This window comes from Coenobita brevimanus, chromosome 7 (assembly GCF_032717465.1).
Source record: "Coenobita brevimanus isolate Jiangsu-jjx chromosome 7, ASM3271746v2, whole genome shotgun sequence".
Lineage (NCBI taxonomy): Eukaryota > Metazoa > Arthropoda > Malacostraca > Decapoda > Coenobitidae > Coenobita > Coenobita brevimanus.
In genome coordinates this window covers 2,974,137-2,992,854 of record NC_136960.1, presented here as the reverse complement: position 1 = coordinate 2,992,854, position 18,718 = coordinate 2,974,137, and the positions used below count along the sequence as shown (strand labels likewise).

The following is an 18,718-nucleotide window of genomic DNA, read 5'->3' as shown; positions in this document are numbered from 1 at the left end:
AGGGCAACGAATTACTGAGTGTTAGTTTACGATAATTTAGTGTAATTTAGTTTAGGTTAGGTTAGGGTAAGTGGGATTAGGTTAGGTTAGGCTGGGTTAAAATTAGGAGTTATTAGCCTGGTAATAAGGAAGGGGGATCCAAGGAGGGACTGAAGGAAGAGCAGTGAGGAACAGGGTTAGGTTAGGTTAGGTTATGCTAGTGTTAGATTATGTTAGGTTGCTATGTCTGGTTATAGTAGGCTAGGTTAGGCTAGATTAGGTTAGGTTAGATCAGGATAGGCTAGGTTACATTAGCTAAGGTGAAGTTGAGTTAGACTAGATTTATTTGGGATAGGTCGGGATGGGTTAGGTTAGGTCAGCAAACGTTAGATAAGATTAGGTAAGGACTAATAAACTTTGATTTATCTTAAGTTATAATGGGTTACTTCTGGTCAGGTTAGGTTAGAATTAGATCAGGGATACTTAGGTTAAACTAAAATGAATTAGAGGCCTGGTCATGAATAAGGGGTTCAGCAGGAAGGCGTGAAGGAGAGCCAATGAATAACAGAGGGTGAGAGAACAGTTTGACGCAGAGTCCAGGGGTTGTGATGTATAATATAAGGGGCCTGATGGATAGCTGGTAGGGTCACAGGCTGGCCACAAAAATATAAATAAATAGGAGAGAATAATATGTTAGGGGAGGGGTGTAGGTGGTCAGAGGAGAGGAGGGAAATAAATAAATATACAAGAGAGAGAGAGAGAGAGAGAGAGAGAGAGAGAAACAAAGTACAGAGGCATTGTCTGTGAGGTAGGATGCTGTGAAGAACAAAGTAAATTTAATAATGTAAAGAGAAAAGTATTTGGGATTAAAGGCTGCAGAAATAAATAAATAAATAAATGAATAAAGGCAAGTGAATGATGGTTATATACACAGAAAATAAACGGGAGAAAAATTAAGAGATGAGGTGAGAAAAAGGCTTGTAAAAATAAATTATAATATAAAAATTAATTGTCAGGGTTTAATGCATAAGTATGTGGTATTAGAAAAGGTGAATAGTAAAAGAGACAGACAGATAGACATATTGACTGATAGACGGAGAGACAGATGACAGAGATAGTAAAGGAAAGATATATAAATAGTTACGGAGATAGGTATATAAACAGATACAGACAGACGGACAGCTAAAGAGACAGATAAATACAGTATATAAATTTAAAGTACACAGATACTTCTATAATGCACTGGGATCAACCAGCAATTTATATTTACCTGTATTTCATCGTTATCCATCAGACTGTAAATAGACTAGACAACCCTTTCCCTGAAGCCAAGCAGCCCTACCAATTACCAGAGATATCAGTAATAATCACGGCCATGAAGGGGCGACGGAAACACCACAACGGCGGAAGTCGTCTCAAGGAGGAGGAGGAGGAGGAGGAGGAGGAGGAGGAGGTTCTCACAGAAAGTTACAGAAAACGATTTTAGGACTAATTATGTCATTGCGAGGGAAATATATTTAGAGCCAAGTAACTATATATACATTTTCTGTGAGACTAAATTTCACAGTCTCTCCTGCTGTCAAGAGGGACTATACAGTTTTGCTGAGTTTTATCCATTCAGACGATTTCATTCAGCTGTGGAGAGACTTTTAGAGCTGGAAGGGTTAGAAAAAGCCTCTGAAAACCCCCTATGACGGCTGTTAGGGGAAAAAAATCGTCTGAGAGTAGCAAGAAAAAACTAAAAAAAAAAAAAATAATATTCAGTCCCGGAAATCAGAGTTACTCGAGTGTTTTTCTCCACGAGACTTAACCCTTTGAGAACGAGGAGAAGATTTAAGTATTGTTAGACATTCTTTTTCCCATTCGGTGCTAAGTCTGATTTACCCCAGGATGATCACCGTTCCATCTTTGTTCTCTTTTTTCCCCCTCTAACCTAACATAACAGATTAATCTAACTAACACTAACATAGACTTTCCCTAACCTACCCTAATCTAACCCAACAGACTACCAAACTACCCTATCTAACCTACCCTATCCCTACAACACAAGGGGTCCGTCCAGAGCTGAATAAAATCGTCTGAAGGTGACACGAGTGAGCTAGACTAACCCCGCACGTCATGGTAGCGAGAGGGTTAACACGCTTGGAGCTCCTATGACTCACTCAGCTGAGGAAAATCGTCTGGCTGTAGCTGGCATAGAGTACTGGAGCTGGCACGAAAAGGCGAGGGATTAAAGCTCGTATACTCTAAGGATGCTCCCTAACACCTCTTCCTAAGCGATTTATTTTCTTGTTACTCCTCCTCTTCTGTGTCAATTAACTCATTCAAATACCACCATAATCAGCATATACAACCCACACACTGATATTAACCAGCCGTATCCAAAAATAAATCGCTATGGAACAGGTGCTAGGGTGCTTTCTTAACTGACCAAAGTACAAGTCTATGTGCATAAGGGTGTGAATAAACGAGGGAGATGAATGACGATGAATTACTCAGCGCAGGGGAAATGTCACGATTATTCATCTAAAAATGGCATGAAAAATTAAAAAGAAAGAAAAAAAAAAGGCCGATGAATAAGAAAATGGGAGCCGAGGGAGAGCTGGGGACCGAGGGAGAGCTGGGGACCGAGCTCTGTCGGTGTGAATGGATTAGGGACTTACATGAATAATTTTTAAGAGCCTGGGAGAGGGGGTGGGGAGGGGGAGGAGGGAGGGCAGAGGGAGAGGAAGGAGGTGTGGGGGAGAGATAAGGCCGGAGGGAGAGGGGGAAGAAGGGCAGAGGGAGAGGGTGGCGGGCGGGGGTAAGGTAAGAAAGAAGGGAGGAAGGGAGGGGAGGGGAGGAAGGGAGATGAAGGGAGGGGGAGGGGAGGAAAGGAGAGGGAGGGAAGAGGGAGAGGAGGAAGGGAGAGGGAGGGAAGGGGAGGGGAGGAAGAGAGAGGGAGAGAAGGGGAGGAGAGGAAGGGAGAGGGAGAAAAATTGAGAGAAGGTGGGAATGAGAGGTGAGACGAGTGAGCAGAGAGGGAGGGCGAAGAGAAGAGACGGGGGAGGAGAAGAGAGTAAATAGAGAGGGGAGGCGAGGAGAAGTGACAGAAGAGGCAAGAGATAGGAGACAAAAAGCGAGAGAAGAGATATAACAGACCAGAGGAGAAGAGAAAGAACAGGGAGACGGGAAAGAACAAAAAGAATGGGAAAGAGAGGAGAGGAAAAGAGAGGAGAGGAAAAGAGAGGAAAGGAAAAGAGAGGAGAGGAAAAGAGAGGAAAGGAAAAGAGAGGAAAGGAAAAGAGAGAAGAGAGGGAGGGAGGGAGAGGGATTTTGCTAGATGTTGGGGCTGGGGAGAAGAATAAGTAGGGGAGAGGGGAGGGTAAAGGGGGACAGGATACAGACCAAGGGAGTTTCGTGCATTCGTTCGTTTATAAAGGCCCCAATATACTTGCATGTGTCGGACTTGGTCACCTACTGGCGGCTCTCCACACTGCTCGATCTCTAGCAGCCTCCTTATTGAATCTCTTATCCCTGAGGTCACACTCTTTGATCTTCTCCCTGGTCTTTTCATTCTGCCTCTCGCAACTCCATTCTCAACATACACAACATGCACACCCTTAGCATTCTATACTTTTTTCACTTCAGCCTGGCCTAAAACTGCCATCACTCCTTCTTGAATTCTAAGCTTTAACACCAAACTGACAGTAGAATACATGTTAGTTACGAAAAAAATGGTAAGGAAAGGATGTAGTGCCGTGATATTATCTTCTTCTGCCACTGAGCTACGGGAAATAAGCTGCAAAAGGAAGAAATATTTCCACCAAATTCTGGTAGGTAAACAAAAGCTTCATTTATTTTTTTCTGCAAATCTTGAGCTGGAGGGTTTGTTGGGCCGGGAATAGCCAAGAATACCGTAATAACAGTAATAATAATAATAATAATAATAAAATAATAATAATAATAATAATAAAGGCCACCACCAGATCACACAAAATCCACCACCACCACCAATAATAATAATAATAATAATAATAATAATAATAATAATAATAATAATACCCTTCACTTTCCAGCAATATTTCGTGCTATCAAAATTACCACAAAAATGGAATACGCTGTTACTGGCACATCGCCCATCAAATGCCTTACCACTAAATCAACAACTATTTTTTCGATACTCATTTCACAACTTAATTTCGTGGAATCGTTTGGAAAATACTGCCGAAATTATGCTGATATTTGGGTATTATTAATCAAATATCTTAGCATTAAATCAGTAGGAATATGATGCTATAATTTTTTTTCATTTGATTTGTGAAATGTTTTGCTTACTACTGCTACTACTACTACTACTACTACTACGACCACCACCACCAACAACAACAACAACAACTACAGCAGCAACATTAATAATAATGATAATAATAATAATAATGATAATAATAATAATAAGTCCTGTTGCCTTGCCAGTGAACAAACAATACTTAACCAGTAATATCAACCATCTCATTGTATTATATTGCAAAGAGGAATTTCAAAGGACTGCTTGAGGAGTGATGTGAGTGGGCTTCATTTTCGCTGGGCAGGGCCGTGAGAATCAATAATACTGTGCGAATGAGCGTTGTCTTGTGTGTGTGGCTGCACTTTTGACCGCTCAGATTTCGACGTGCCAATACAACTAAAGACGCGGAACTGAATATGCCGGCGGTCAGTTGCGCACGAGCTACGCGCACTTTTGTGGCCGATTTTTTTTTTTTTTCCCGCCAGACATTGGGAACCCTTTACAAGTCATACCGATGGGTGGAATGAGTTGAAATTTCGCATGGGCACGCTCGATATGTCAGAGCAAGTCCATGCCAAGTTTGGTGTCAGTGCGTATCTCTGGGGTAAGCGCTTAGCAGCCATGTCGGATCGCTAAGCGCTTGTTCTGCTGCTATACCTTTTTTCACCATGTTTCTGCATCCTGCCTATCCCATCCCATGTACAACAGTATGATTCTGAGTGATATTTTTCTTCATATAAATAAATAAATAAATAATATACCGTATATACAGTATCTCTCTCTCTCTCTCTCTCTCTCTCTCTCTATATATATATATATATATATATATATATATATATATATATATATATATATAGTATATACATATATATATATATATATATATATATATATATATATATATATATATATATATACATATATATTCTTCATATAAAGAAATAGAATAAATAATATACCATATATATATATATATATATATATATATATATATATATATTAGACAACACCCATTATACAATCACCATCATTTTTTGTTCATAAACAGGCATGAGTACATGGCGTGATGGATGCCTTGTTACACTGCCACTAAGCATCATGGAAAAAAAAAAAAAATCCCAGCGTTTCATCAGTCAGCCTGACACAGAAACACTGGTGTGAGTGAGTGTGATTGATGAGTCAGTCAGCCAGTCAGTGAAGCAAATAGTTAATTACATGATTAATGCATGAGTAAGTGAATCACGTCGTGAATAAGAGAAGCCAGGAGAGAAGGAACTGAAAGGGGGAAGAAAATGCAGAACAAAGGAGGGAAGAAAGATTTAGCAGACAGTCTGATGACAGCCAGCACCTCACACCCGATACCCTACCACATCAATACACCAACATCTAACATGAATACACCAATATCTCACATCACTACACCGCTTCAGTATCCCCGACAAATCTCATATGTAAAATCATGGAACGTCTCACATCAAAGCCTCACATCAGTAAGTCAATATGTAACATCAATATGCAGGCATCTCACGCCAATACTTATCAACACCTGCATCAGACATCAACAGGTCACGGAATCTCACATCAATGCTAAACATCAATACCCTAAGCATATCTCATCGATACATCACAGGACATCTCAACCATTTTTCACATTAATACCTCCATATCATCTGTTTCTGACCCTCAAACATCAGTATACATCAGTGCAACATCGTCCTACATTAACATACCAACATCGCACATCAATACCCCCACATCTCATCAACCAACATCGCACATCAATACCCTCACATCTCATCAACCAACATCACACATCAATATCCCCTCATTTCATCAATCAACATCTTACATCAATACCCCTACATCTCATCAACCAACATCGCCCATCAATACCCCCACATCTCACACACGCCAGGGAAATCACAGAGCAACCCCGTGCCGCCGAAGACTTCTATCTATCTATTGCCAGATACAATAATCCCGTAAGGGGTGGCCATTTGAGTTAGTTGTTTTACGGGGAGGGGCACTAACCCTCCACCAACCCACTTGTTGACACGTAGGGAACACGTATGGCTTGGTTATATGGTTACCACCCAGCGTTGTAAATGGTTTCCTGGCTTACAGGAAACCATTTGGCCTGTCACTCAATGTAAAGCCACCTGTACAGGAAAGAAATGCAATAAGAAGTGACAGAAAAGTTGGGAGAAATAGGAAGAGAGGAGGGCAGGCACAGAAAAAGAATGATAAAGGCTAAGGAAGGAGTAACGGCTTGCCATAAATCAATCCGGCCGTAATACCAACTTGCTTTGGCATCGCATTCGCCGCTGTTCCCGAAACTTTACCACGCCACACGACGGTCTGGATCGTTACGGAGGTTCGAGGGACTAGTTATGAAGCTCCGAACCGATGTGGGAGGGTTTGGAGGTCGATGTGAAAGCATTTGAGCCGATGCACAAGATAGAGACCCGGTGTAGTAAAAAAGGATCCAGTCTGATGAAAGATTCTACATAAGGAGATTCTACTGAAGGAGATTTGATAAGGAAATTCCGATAAAAGGAGATTTCATAAAGGAAGATCCGATAAAAGGAGATTTGATGAAAGCAGCTATGATGAAAGATCTGATAAATGAGGATCCGATAGAAGGAGATTTAATAACGGGGGATCCGATAGGAGATTTGTAAAAGGAAGATCCAATAAAAGGAGATTTGATGAAAAAAAAAAGATTTGATAAAGGCAGATCAAATGAATGAAGATCTGATAAAGATAGATTTAATAAAAGAATATTTGATATATAAGAATCAAATAAAATAAGATTTGACAATGGAAAATGAGATAAAAGGAGATTTGACAAAGGTAGATCAGACTTCTCATCTGATAATGGGAGAGCAGATAACAGGAGATTCAATGAGAAATGACAATGTAATCTGATGAAAGGAGATTCAACAGAACATCCAATAACACACACACAAAAGTGCAGCCTCACCTCAGAACAGGCGACTCCATAAAACAGAGAGGCTCACAGAAAATGCAAATAATACTATAGGTAGTCACAAAAGGATGTTCGTAACAATAACATAGTCCAAAGACTGTTTTCTGTATTGGGACACTCGATCATTAGACAACGCTTTCTCTCCGATCCTCTACCCTCCTCCTCCTCCTCCTGGAAAAAGGGTGTGCCTTGTCCCACTCTTTGCACACGCTGTGGGGTGGAAGAAAAAATCCAATAGATCAAATAACAGGGCAGGATATCCGATGGGAAGGCAGGAATCCGAAAAATCTGATAAGAGGAAATCCAAAGAAAAAGCAAGAGTTACGAGAAAAGGAAGTCCAATAACAGGAGAAACAGGAAAAAAAAGATCATATATAACATCCGTTAAAAGGAGATCCGTTAAAAAAGGAGATCCGTTAAAAGGAGATCCGTTAAAAAGAGATCCGTTAAAAGGAGATCCGTTAAAAGGAGATCCGTTAAAAGGAGATCCATTAAAAGGAGATCCGATAAAAGGAGATCCGTTAAATGGAGATCAGATCAAAAGAGATCCGATAAAATGAGGGCCGATAAAAGGAGGTCTGATATAAGGAGATCCTAGCGAGAGGAGATTCAGTAGCGGGGCAAGAGATTTTAGAGGAGGAGGAGGATCTGATGAGTGGAGATCCGGTAAAAGAGCATGCGATCTGATGAAACAAAATGCGATAAAACGAGATTCAATATTATATCCATCTGACTGAAACTGATCCAAAGCAAGAACACCAAATCCATGAAAAGAAGATCTGACAGCAGCTCAAGAGATCCAATAAAGGAACAGGAGGTCCAACAAAGGAACAGGGGATCCGACGAAAGGGAATCTGAAAAAATTAAATCCAGTAAAAGGGAATGCAATAAATGGAGATCCAACAGAAGGAAATCCAACAGGAGATCCGATTAAAAATTTTAAAAAATCCGGAAACCGTGCAAAAGATCTGAAGATGCAGTACAAGAGCACAAGACCCGATAAAGGAGCAGAGGATCCGATAAAAGAGCAGGGGATCCGGAAAAAAAAATGTGATCCGATGGCAGGGCAGCAGATCCGATAAAAGAGCAGGATTTGCGATAAAAGGTGATCCGAAAGCAGTGCAGAAGATTCAATAAAGAAGAGGAGTGTTTATCAGGAAGGGACTGAGAGCTTGTGAATCATGTAAAGGGGATGGGAAAGTTGGGTGGAGGCTTAAAGGTGAGCCCAGGTGAAGCCAGGTAAAGGTAGGTGAAAATAGTGGAAGGTGAATCAAGGAGGATGGAAGGACAGGTGTGGACAGGTGAGGCTAGGTGAAGGTACTCAAGGGACAAAAGTTTACCTATCATTCCTCTGTCTCTACTTCACACTCGGGGAATGTCCGTCACTTTCCGCCCTGACGTACCGTATCAAAGAAAATAACTTCTGGGCAGAGAAACATACCAAACCTCTCTCAGTCTTGGAATATTTGACGGCAGAGTTAAGTGAGAGGCAGGAGAGGTGAAGTATTAAGCGAGTTATTGTCCCTAACTGTACATAGCAATACATGCAAGGCACAGACATGAGACCTATTGGATTATAATGGGGTTATATTCTGGGGTAAAACTAAATTACACTAAAAATCTAACTAAAGCGTATGATAATATGAAACAAAAAAGGGGAAGATTCTCCCCCGCCCATTACGACAAATTAACTGGCAGGCAAAAGACAGACTACGACAAGACTGTTGAGAAGGACAATCCGTGGACGGGTAGACGAGAGCAGGTGAGGGAAAAGTGAAAGGAAGGTGAGACAACAAAGGCAATGGAATGTGAGACAGAAAAGACAATGGAAAGTGAGGCAGGAAAGACAATGGAGTGTTAGACAACAAAGGCATTGTTTTAAAGATAAAAATACTAAGGCTGCAAACTTGCAAAACTCGTCTCTTCCAAAGAAATTTGGATAAGTATAAAGTCAAAATCCAGATCAGTTAGTTTCCAGATGCCTGGATACTTTGTGTTTAACAGACTGGAGGTCAAGCGCAGTAGAAAAGACGGACTTAGGAAGATAGTTTTAGAGAAGAGCTGTTGTATACACTTTAAAGACTGGGAGTATCGGTTAACTCCTGCATTAGCCAGATGGATAGAAAAGAGAAAGAGTGTAACTTGGCAGGTGTTGCGTACCTGCCGTAATGAAGAGCAAGCAGAGCGTTTAGAAGAGCAGTGTCAAGTGCAACAGCAACAGAGAGGTGACGGCAAGTGATGTAAGAATCAGCAAAGGTTGGGGAAGCTATGATGAGGAGAGATGAGGGTAGGTATGGGAAAGAATTTACAGGGAAGAGAGGGGAGATGAAGGTAGGAATGAGCGAGGGAGGGATGGGGAGGGTAAGAAAGTAAGGGAAGGAGAGGGGAGATGATGGTAGGGAGATGACGGTAGGAAGGAGACCTCTACCGAAGAGAATCAGAAATCCCTCCCTCAATCCTTTCACTACCAGACCTCCTCCTTGCTGAACAACAACAACAACAACAAAAAATGATCTGATGACAACGCGTTTAAAATAATCAGTGATATATATCTAAAATGTTTTGATGAAAGCGAGGATAAAATAATGAGATAAATATTTCTGTCGCTGAAATTAAAAAAAAAGGTAGTGGGCGTACAAAATCGTGTATGAAAAAGGTTACCCCTCTTGGTATAACCATTTCTGCTCCAACATCGAAATTTTTTAATTCCAGTAATACATTTGCTCCAACTGAATAAAACCCGATTGCTTTGGATAATAATAATAAAGTAACTCAAGAAACTATGATAATGAAGGTGGTAATAGATTTTCCTTTGCCTTTATTAGTACGGGTGACGCTAAACTAAATATGACCATCTGGAGGTATGAAGAACAAGCCCCTCACCCTGTAAAAAAAAAAAAAAAAAAAAAAAAAAAAAAAAACGCACTAAAGAGCCCTCTTATGGTCAGGACTAGTCTGGTTTTCTATTCCAGGTAACGCCAGACGAATTTATTCACCTGAGAAAGCGTCATGGGAACCGAGTGTCAATTTTTCCAGGCTTCGAGGGAAAAAAATATGTAAAATGCGAGCACCAAGAGCACCAAAATCTCTTGTATAAAACGGATTACTCGTGTGGTTATGTACAGTTCTGCTCCATTCCGGCCCTTGCTTCATTACAGTAATAAGCTACACGGTTCATTTCAGCCAGCATAATTAAGATTTGCGGTTAATTAAGCTTAATATCCCACATAATTGCATGCCACCTGAAAATTAGAAAATACCTAAGTTCAGATATGTTGATTATCTTATTTTATTTTCTGCATCCTGCCGGTGGTACAGGAATTTGGGATCGTATTCTCGTGGACTCTGGAGGCTCCCTAGCACCGTTTCCTTGGTGATTTATTCAGCCTATTAAACCACCTGTAATCAGGTGTATGGATTTTTATTTCCCTTCCACTGCTTATCTGTAATAAAGAAAAAATAGAGTTCTTGCTGAAGTTAATGCCTTTTTAAATATTGATAACGTGCCGGAAAATGAGGCCTTCCTGCAGATGCACCGATATAACCAGGTGGGTCCGCTGCCCAGGTATACAGACGTCCCTCAGCTCCCTCCCTGTTCACCGAAGGGAGGATGGTGGACCACTGGAGATGGGTATGGTCTGCCTGAGTCCACCAGATTAATATTATGAGCCTGGGACAACATCAACAAAAACTACAAAAACAGCAGCAACAAGAAGAACAACAGCAACGAAAACAGCAGCAACGAAAACAACAGCAGCAAAAACAACAGCAACAACCACAGCAACAAACACAATGAATCAAAATTTTGCAATAATAAATACTAAGACAATAAAGTGACACACGCAGAAGTAAACTGTTAAGGAGGTACAGTCGGCGGCAAAAGTACTATCACCTCCCCTGCCTCTCTCTTCAAGGACTCCATTAGCCTTTTAACTCCACAGTAACCCACCCCAATGCCTTTATTTGGCCGGTCAATTGTAGCGCGTTTGACCTCTTGTGACAGATTCCTAACCCCTTTCCAGCTTGATTGATGAACAGGTGTAGTCAGATTGGAGGGTATATTTGATTAGTAACCAAGGAGATTCATTCCTAACTCCTAACTATGGCTTCTCAATTTCCACGCAACCAAGCCTTGGCGAGTTATGGGAGTGGCCTAGTTCCGTCAGATGAAAACAAATGAACTATACTTCCAGACTCCATGGCAAGAAAATGCTGTACAGGAGGCCGGAATTTTGCTGCTCATAGTACTACAAAATTTTTTACTTTCTATAGTCGGTTTGTTTTCACTTGGCGGAACTGGACCACTCCCACAATCTAAATATTAAATTGTGGATGATGAAACTTAGGTATGGGGTAGGAACGAGTCTCCTTGGTTACTAATCAACTCGACTTTCCAACCTCTGGCTACACTTGATCATTAACCGAGCTGAAAGGCGTTACGGTTCTTTGCCAGGTAAAGGTAAGCGCACTGTAAAGCACTGGACCTGGGATTTACGGCAATAACTCAAGTAGCGAGAGTTGATGAGGGTTAAGGACAGACCAGGTGTTATAAGGACAGGTGTGAGGGCAGGTAAGAGCCAGGTGTTGATGCTGAGTTAAAGGGTGACTGCACGTGATTTAAACCCTTCAGTATGATTATGTATTTTATATTTTTATTTACTTAGAGACGATATTATTAAGTTTGGGAAAGTATATTAGCAGTAAATAAGAGTTAACTGACGCTATATCGAACCCTTCCAGTCAGAAAAGTCTCTCCTGATCTGGCTATAATCGTTCGGGGAGAGCAACAGTATGTCACTGGAATGATGGAGCTAAAGGGAAGTGCACGTGATTTAAAGGGCGGCTGCACGGGATTTAAAGGGCGGCTGCACGGGATTTAAAGGGAGGCTGCACCGGATTTAAAGGGTGGCTGCACGTGATTTAAAGGGCGACTGCACGATTTAAAGAGTGGCTGCACATGATTTAAAGAGTGGCTGCACATGATTTAAAGAGCGGCTGCACGTGACAAACGGCGGCGGCACGTGATTTAAAAGACGGCTGTACATGACAAAGAGCAACTGCACGTGAATCACATGATCACATGGCACTGGACTGGACACGCATGAGATTTAAAGAGGAGGCGTGCAATAAAGAAGACGTCCAGGTTAATTAAAGGGAAGGCATACAGGTGTGAACTCCGCATGATTTAAAGGGAATGTGTACCCGCTACGATCCATTCACCTCCTGTCTGACTATAATTTAACAACTTCCATACCTTGACGTGTTTATTAATTTCGTTCTTAATATTTTCAGACGATTTCTCTCAGCTTGGGACTGACTTATCCAGTTCAAGGGGTAAGACACAGTCAACATTAACCCTTCCATTCTAGAGATCATTTCTTAGCTGAATAAACCATAAAAATACCAAGATTCATAAATCTATACACCTTATGCCCTACCATCTTTTATCCCTTCATATGCGGTTGACACACTTGGATATCATATTTAGGTTAATATACGAAAAATATGTTCTACTGGTATTCACCTAGATCTACAGCGTCAACAAACTACATATTATTTTTATTGAGTTTAGGTTAAATGTTCCGCTTTCTGTAAATTTCCGACGTTTTCAACTGTCAGATGGTACAAATCTACGCATCCGAATTCACGCGTTCCGATTTCGTTCACCCAACAAGCAGAGGCAATTTTCCGATGAACGGCAGCACTTGCTGGGTGGTGGTGGTAGTGAAAATGTGGCGAGTGGGGCAACAGAAAATGAAACCCCAAATCAATAACGAATTAGAGAAGTGAGAGGCCAAATTCTCAAAGGAGGCACCGAATCCTACAATTTAGGAAGGAAAATACACTGGATGACCTAAAGCAGTGCCAGTACAGAGGAAAAGGAAGAACAGTATCAAAAATATTACCTAAAATATCACTGTACTCCATTTCACCGACTCTGGCACCATCAAAAATATCCTCAACACCTGTAGCATTGACATAGGTCCTCAGAACTGGTTATACCTTTTTGTACTGCCTTTATATATTGGTTCTCAGGTTAAAACACAGAGGTTTACCTAGTGCTGTGGTTTTACATCAACACTACAGGCGTTAAGGACATCAGTGATGGTGCAAATCTTGGTGAAACGAGTATTGTCATTGTATCTACGCAACAAACCAAGCTCAAACAAGTGTCGAAACAATGAACGAAGCTCCGAAACTCACTATTCAGCAGCAAGGTGATTGTGGCGGTGAGGGGCTGGGTGGTATTGGTGTTGGAGGCGCGGCATGTAAGTCGGGTGAAGTGGTGGTCAGGTGAGAGGCGAGGCAGCAGCAGGTCATTCTGGGTCAGGTCTTCAGATAGCGCCTCATAGGTCTCGTCCACTATGAATTCGTGAGTCTTGTTTCGTAGACTCCACCATACGCGAGGACGGGGGCGGCCTGCGGAAGAGAGAGGAGTCAGTGAGCAGTGAGAGGGAAGAGAGGAATACGGAGAGACAGGGGGGAGGGGATGGCGGGAGCGAGGAGGATGGGACGGGGGGGAGGTGTAGGGGTGAAGAGAATGAGGGAATGAGAGAGATGAAAGGAAAGGGGAATGAGAGGGAGGAGGGGATGGGGGAGGTGAGGGGAATATCAATGGGAATAAGGGAGACTCACGAAAAAAAAAAAAAAAAAGATCCAAGGTGAGTCTGCAGTATTTCCTTTCTAAAGAAAACCTGAAAATAGATTCGCTCATTTCGAGATGACCTGGTACAAGACTGATAATAACAGGCAGTGTAAGAGAAAGACTGGATGATGAAAAGAGTCAGCCAATTGCATGTAAGACAGACTGAGAAGAGGCTTATGAACACGAGAGAGAGAGAGAGAGAGAGAGAGAGAGAGAGAGAGAGAGAGAGAGAAGGGACGAGGGGGAGTAAGAGGTAGGAGGGATGGCGGAGTACGATTAAATGGGATGGAGGGGGTAGGAGAGGAGGGGGATTAACAGGGATGAAGGGCCTTTGAGATCAATTATAGGGTGGGTAGCTTTAATAGGGACAGAATTAGGTCTACAATCAGTGGGGATAGGAGAGGGGAGGAGGCTAAGATTGGCTGGCTCAAGACTATTCACTAAGATATTAAACACAAGACGCTTTTGCTCAGCTGAGAGAAACCCTACCTGTCAGAGAGTTAAGAGGAAGAGGGAGCTGAGACTGGGAAGGGGAAAGACAGGATTTGGTAAAGGTGGAGGAAGGGGGCTAAATTAAACAGGAGAATGGAGGGTGGCAAGAGCAAAATGAGGAAGACAGCAGACAGCGACAGGGAGCAGTGAAATGGAGGAACTGCAGGGGGAAGAGGAAAACATTGTTATCAGGGGAAAGATTGGAAAAGGGAGCGTAAATAATTTGTGTGATATGGGAAAATCTGAAAAGTAGAAAAATGTTATAATGACGCTTCTGCTTTGTTACATGTTTCACGCTATTATTCATTCTAGTCTGGATGACAAGTGTCTGATTTTTGTATGGGCTAAGAAATAAAAAAAGATCTTATATGAAACCAAACATAAAGAAGTTTTTTGAATACGGTCGGACTAGGCGAATACTTCAGTAAAGGAGTAGGGGGGGGGGGCGAAAATTAGGAGCGAGCAATAAGGTTAATACCCTCTACAGAAAAGTCAAGACATTTTTCAAATTTAAATCTGGCTCTTTTCGACTATATTACTCATTTGGGGAAGGCGGTGGCAGAATCGGTAGACAGCTAGAAAGGCAGCCTGCAGTCCTAATGGACCCAGGTTCGAGTCCCAGGTGGGGCAGGGAACGATTTAAGGATTTGAATTTCTTAAAAAGCAGACTTTTCTGATCTTCTAGATGACCCGTCGACATGTCATAAAAGTACCCCCGCTAATACCAGTACACCAGTCCTGTATGAGACAGCCCTAGCATGTATTCAACATGGATGGTGGGTGTTAGTGTCGAAGTGGTGACATGTGGAGATGTAGGAGGACTACTAGGCCCAAAGGAGGACTACTGGGACTTGGGAATAGGCCCTGAAGCCTTTGGCCTGAGTCGGACACGTAAAAAAAAAAAAAAAAAAAAAAAAAGCCTAGGGAAGCACCCCAGCCTTAATCACTTCATTACCCCGACGTATTTCGCTAATTTATACTTGCTACATCCAGACGATTTTATTCAGCTCTGGGGAGACCTTGTAATGGAGGGGATAATGGTGTCACGCCAACTGGAAAAATCTCTCTGAAGCTGAATTAAATTGTCTATAGCTACCTAGAACGACATAAAATACATCATTGGACTGGGGGTTAAGTGTGACTGAGAAGGAAAGCACCAAATACTGTGGGGCTCATTGGCAAGTCGGAAGAAAATAAGGGGGGAAGGGGAAGAATTAGATGTTGAGAAAGCGAATTTTAGGTAATGGAACAACTATCGGGGCTTAACTCAAAATGCAAAGGTAATATTTTGTGGGCAAGGAGGAAGATTAAACTAATTTCACTTAGCCTTCTGAAGACGGCTAGGAAATTATGGTTTTGTTCCCATTACCGACAGACGATTCTACTCTAAACATCCGGTTCAGCACGACGGTGCTTTTTCGTGTCCTTGTTATCTCCGGATGACTAAATTTTGCCAAGGGGATGCTCTTCGAATTGCAGTAAGTTAGAAAGCGCATTCATTAGCCTTTCGGAGCTAATCTTCCATAAAAAACTGTTAAACTGGTTACCGAGAGCCTGACTAACACTTTTATTCGGACAACGATTTTATATACTTCAGTGGTATATCTGCACTCCGCACTGGACACAATCTGAATTATCTGCACTAGACACAATCTGAATTAAGGGGATTTAAAATAGCCATCGTAAATCCTTTCTTTCATGAAAGTCTTTCCCAGGCAGAAAAAATAAAACACATCGGCTGGAACAAATAAAAACTTGAAAACACTCAGGGAGCGCATACCTGCGCCATCGCCAATATAATTTATGGTTTATAAACCACTCTCCGTCCAGCGTCGTCAGAGGAGGTAATTAATTCTACGGTATTAGTCTGCCCTGAAACACAGTCCAAAGAAAGCATACCTCAGACAATGCCCCCCTCCCCCTCCCCCCAAAACTCTGCTTTCAGATTCGGATTCACCTCAATATCTAATCAACTCTTCCTCGATCCGCTGCCCACCTATCCACCACATATCACTAATATCACACAGACAGACAGACAGACATGGGTGAATATATAGCCTCTTCCAACATTGATGGTGAAAGTAATCTAGTGCATAATGGGTAAAAATAAATAAGACTTTTCACAATGAAGGAGGTAACAGAGTGGGAGGCTGTGATTAGATAAAGACAGGGTGAGAGAATAGAGATCAGTGAGAGGAGAGATTAATGGCGTAAGGGTAAAGAATAAAAAATGGCACTTAATCCATCAACAGAGAGAGAGAGAGAGAGAGACTTAGTTCCAAGTGTATTATTATTTAATACCGGAAAATGAGGGTAGATTTTCTCTCTCTCTCTCTCTCTCTCTCTCTCTCTCTCCACTAATCAAATTCTTTCCCCCCCCCAAGCTATTCACTCGTCTGTGTGTCTCTGTCTGTCAGTCTGTCTTTCTGTCTGTCTGTGTCTGTCTGTCTCCACTAACCACATCTTTTCCCTCCCACGCTATTCACTCGTCCCTCTCTCTCCACTATTCATAGGCAGCCTTTTATATCTAAATCCTATCTTCATCGCTCCCTCTTCCCATTTTCATTTTAAACTAATTTCATTTTCCGTACCCTATTCTATATATATGTGTGTGTGTGTGTGTGTGTGTGTGTGTGTGTGTGTGTGTGTGTGTGTGTGTGTGTGTGTGTGTGTGTGTGTGATGAAAGAGAAAGATCGGGTGAGAGAGAAGAGTGGCTTGGAAGGGAAGTGAAAGCGTGGGAGTAAGGAAGGAGAAAAAGCAGGGGACGGAGAGAGAGAGAGAGAGAGAGAGAGAGAGAGAGAAACGATCGACAGGGAATGTGGGAGGAAGAGGAAAAAAAAAGGGAAAAAAAAAAAATCTGAGAGACAAAGTTAGGGAGAGAAATGGGAGGAAAAATGATAAAGACAGAGGGAGCGAAGCGGAAAGGGAGAAAGATGGGAAACTGAAGACACGCACAGGAATAATATAGACGCGGAAATAAGAATGGAAGAACTAAGAGGTAAATGGAGACAAAGTACAGGGGGAGAGAGAACTAGGACAGAAGAGGCGAGAGGATAAAGGTAGGAATTAGAACTTAAAGGCAGTCGATGAACTGGGAAAGAGAGAGAGAGAGAAGAATGGAAGGCGTGGGTGGGGAAAGGAGATGATTAAAAGACAAGGGAAGGGACAGGTAACAGTAAATTCCACACCTATTTTATGTTTACATATCTATCTATCTACCTATATGTCTATCTCATATGTGTACATACATAAACACACACACACACACACACACACACACACACACACACACACACACACACACACACATATATATATATATATATATATATATATATATATATATATATATACTGTATATAATCGTTTTGTGTATAATATAAATATAAACAAATAAAATAAAATTATATATGTTGATGCGTGCACATATAAATAAATAAACAAACATTGATGTCAGTATGTTAATTTATCTACCTATTTATTTATCTATCTATCTCTTAGATTCGCAAGGATCAGCAATCCTCATACGTGCATAACATGAAACCAGATACCTTCACATGTCATCTTTTGGGCACTATTACGCACTGTCGACGCTTAAATACATGGACTGTCTTATTCAGCACTGGTGTAATGATATTAGCAGGGGTGTGTGTATGACCTGCTGGTGAATGTTGCGGAAGATCTGCTGATGTTAACGATTCTTTAATACCCGAATAGCTATCTACCTTACTGTGAGCTCCATCTTGTGTTTCCTGAATGGCAATCTATCACTCTATATACCTGCACCCACTTCGCTTGATCTAATCTAACAATTTCAGTCAGCGTAACCTTAAGATACATAGGTTTCCATCCTAACAATCCTAACCTACCCTACCCTAACTAACCAAATTCCTTTCTAACACAGATCACCTAACCTAGCCCAGCCTGACCTAACCTAACCTATCCTAACCCAACCTAACTTAACCCCTCCTACACAAACCAACACCATAAACTGGTTGTCTCCCATCACAGGTATGTAAACGATAAATGGAGAACGTTCACACCTAATTAGCTTCTGTTCTCACCCTCGAAGGACGTCATTTATCATAATTATAACTCCTATTACCATAATGTCGTATTCATTAAGGGTGACAACGTGAAAAGTGTAGTCGGGATAAATGGTGCAGATCAAGAATATGTCTGTTTCTACCTGGTTATTGTTGTATGTGTTTGTATGCGTCTCTCTCTCTTCTGTGGCTGTCTCTCTCTCTTTTCTGTGGTTATCTGTTTCTCTTTTCTGTGGTTATCTGTCTCACTTTTCCGTGCTTGTCTGTCTCTCTTCTGTGTTCGTCTGTCCCTTTTCTG

General features: G+C 41.6%; 1 protein-coding gene across 1 annotated transcript in view; it reads right to left on the bottom strand.

Moving 5' to 3' along the window:
• LOC145405083 (kin of IRRE-like protein 3) overlaps positions 1-18,718 on the bottom strand; it is a 164,161-nt gene that overhangs the window by 92,202 nt on the left and 53,241 nt on the right. The window contains exon 3 of the mRNA XM_080276597.1: positions 13,440-13,655. Coding sequence (XP_080132723.1) covers positions 13,440-13,655 — 216 coding nt within the window. The remainder of the gene's footprint in view (positions 1-13,439; positions 13,656-18,718) is intronic.